This window comes from Galeopterus variegatus, unplaced genomic scaffold, assembly GCF_000696425.1.
Source record: "Galeopterus variegatus unplaced genomic scaffold, G_variegatus-3.0.2 Scaffold76, whole genome shotgun sequence".
NCBI lineage: Eukaryota > Metazoa > Chordata > Mammalia > Dermoptera > Cynocephalidae > Galeopterus > Galeopterus variegatus.
The window spans coordinates 1,151,098-1,152,598 of NW_007726187.1; the positions used below are offsets into that span (position 1 = coordinate 1,151,098).

General features: G+C 51.2%; 1 protein-coding gene across 1 annotated transcript in view; it reads right to left on the bottom strand.

The window, feature by feature from the left end:
* The window catches only part of SORCS2 (sortilin-related VPS10 domain containing receptor 2), an 86,646-nt gene that overhangs the window by 21,051 nt on the left and 64,094 nt on the right, over positions 1 to 1,501 (bottom strand). Inside the window, exon 16 of the mRNA XM_008578792.1 lies at positions 302 to 435. Within this exon, the coding sequence (XP_008577014.1) occupies positions 302 to 435 (134 nt within the window). The remainder of the gene's footprint in view (positions 1 to 301; positions 436 to 1,501) is intronic.

Here is a 1,501-nt window from a genome sequence, read left to right on the forward strand (position 1 = left end):
TACTGTCTTGTCTCCATTTCTTGCGTCTCTTGTCTCATCCAATTCCCACTCCCCTCTCCGGGTCTATGTTGCTGTTCCTGCAGGTCGGGACACAGAGGGACCCTCATCAGGTGCCCAGTGTAAAGGACGAGTGAAGGACGGTCAGCATGCATCCCTACCACTGCCCTAGGATGTGCCCCAGGGTTGGGGGTGCGCCATACACTCTGCCCTTCTGCCAAATACCTCGGGCAGTGCCTGGGCCCTACTCAGCACAGAGGGGAGCCTGCAGGAAGGAGGACCACCAGGGAGCTGGGACCAGTACCTGCAGGCTGTGGCCAATCCACCAGTAGAAAACAGTGAGGTTGGGGTTCAAGGGCAATAGCACAGCTGTGAGGTTCACCTCCTGGTTGATGCCAATGACAGGAACCACCTCCAGGTAGAGGGCCTGCAGAGGAGCTGCAGAGTCCCAAGAAGGCCAGGGTTACAGGATATTAGGGCATGGGACATTACACAGGCTGCTTATTGGTCACTGTTACCATCAACTTAATTGCTATCATGGCCACCACCACTACCATAAAACCCACACCACAACTACCACCATCATCACCACCACCACCATCATCACCATCATCACCACCACCATCACCACCATCATCACCACCACCACCATCATCACCATCATCACCACCACTGTCACCACCACCATCACCATCACACCATCATCACAATCACCACCACCATCACCACCATCATCACCACCACCATCACCATCACACCATCATCACAATCACCACCACCATCACCACCATCATCACCACTATCATCATCACCATCACCATCACTGTCATCACCATCATCACCACCACCATCACCACCATCATCACCACCACCATCATCACCATCATCATTGTCATCATCATCACCACCATCATCACCATCACCACTATCATCATCACTATCATCATCATCACCATCATCATCACTATCATCATCATCACCATCACCACCATCATCACCATCACCACCATCATCACCATCACCACCATCATCACCACCACCACCATCATCACCATCATCACCACCACTGTCACCACCACCATCACCATCACACCATCATCACAATCACCACCACCATCACCACCATCATCATCACTATCATCATCACCATCACCATCACCATCATCACCATCGTCATCACCGTCATCACCATCACCATCATCACTATCATCACCATCACCACCATCACCACCATCACCATCACCACCACCGTCACCACCATCATCACCACCATCATCACTATCATCATCACCACCATCATCACCACCACCATCACCATCATCACTATCATCATCACCATCATCATCACCATCACCATCATCACCATCACCACCATCATCATCACCATCACCATCATCACCATCATCACTATCACCACCATCACCACCATCACCATCACCACCACCGTCACCACCATCATCACCACCATCATCACTATCATCATCACCACCATCATCACCACCAT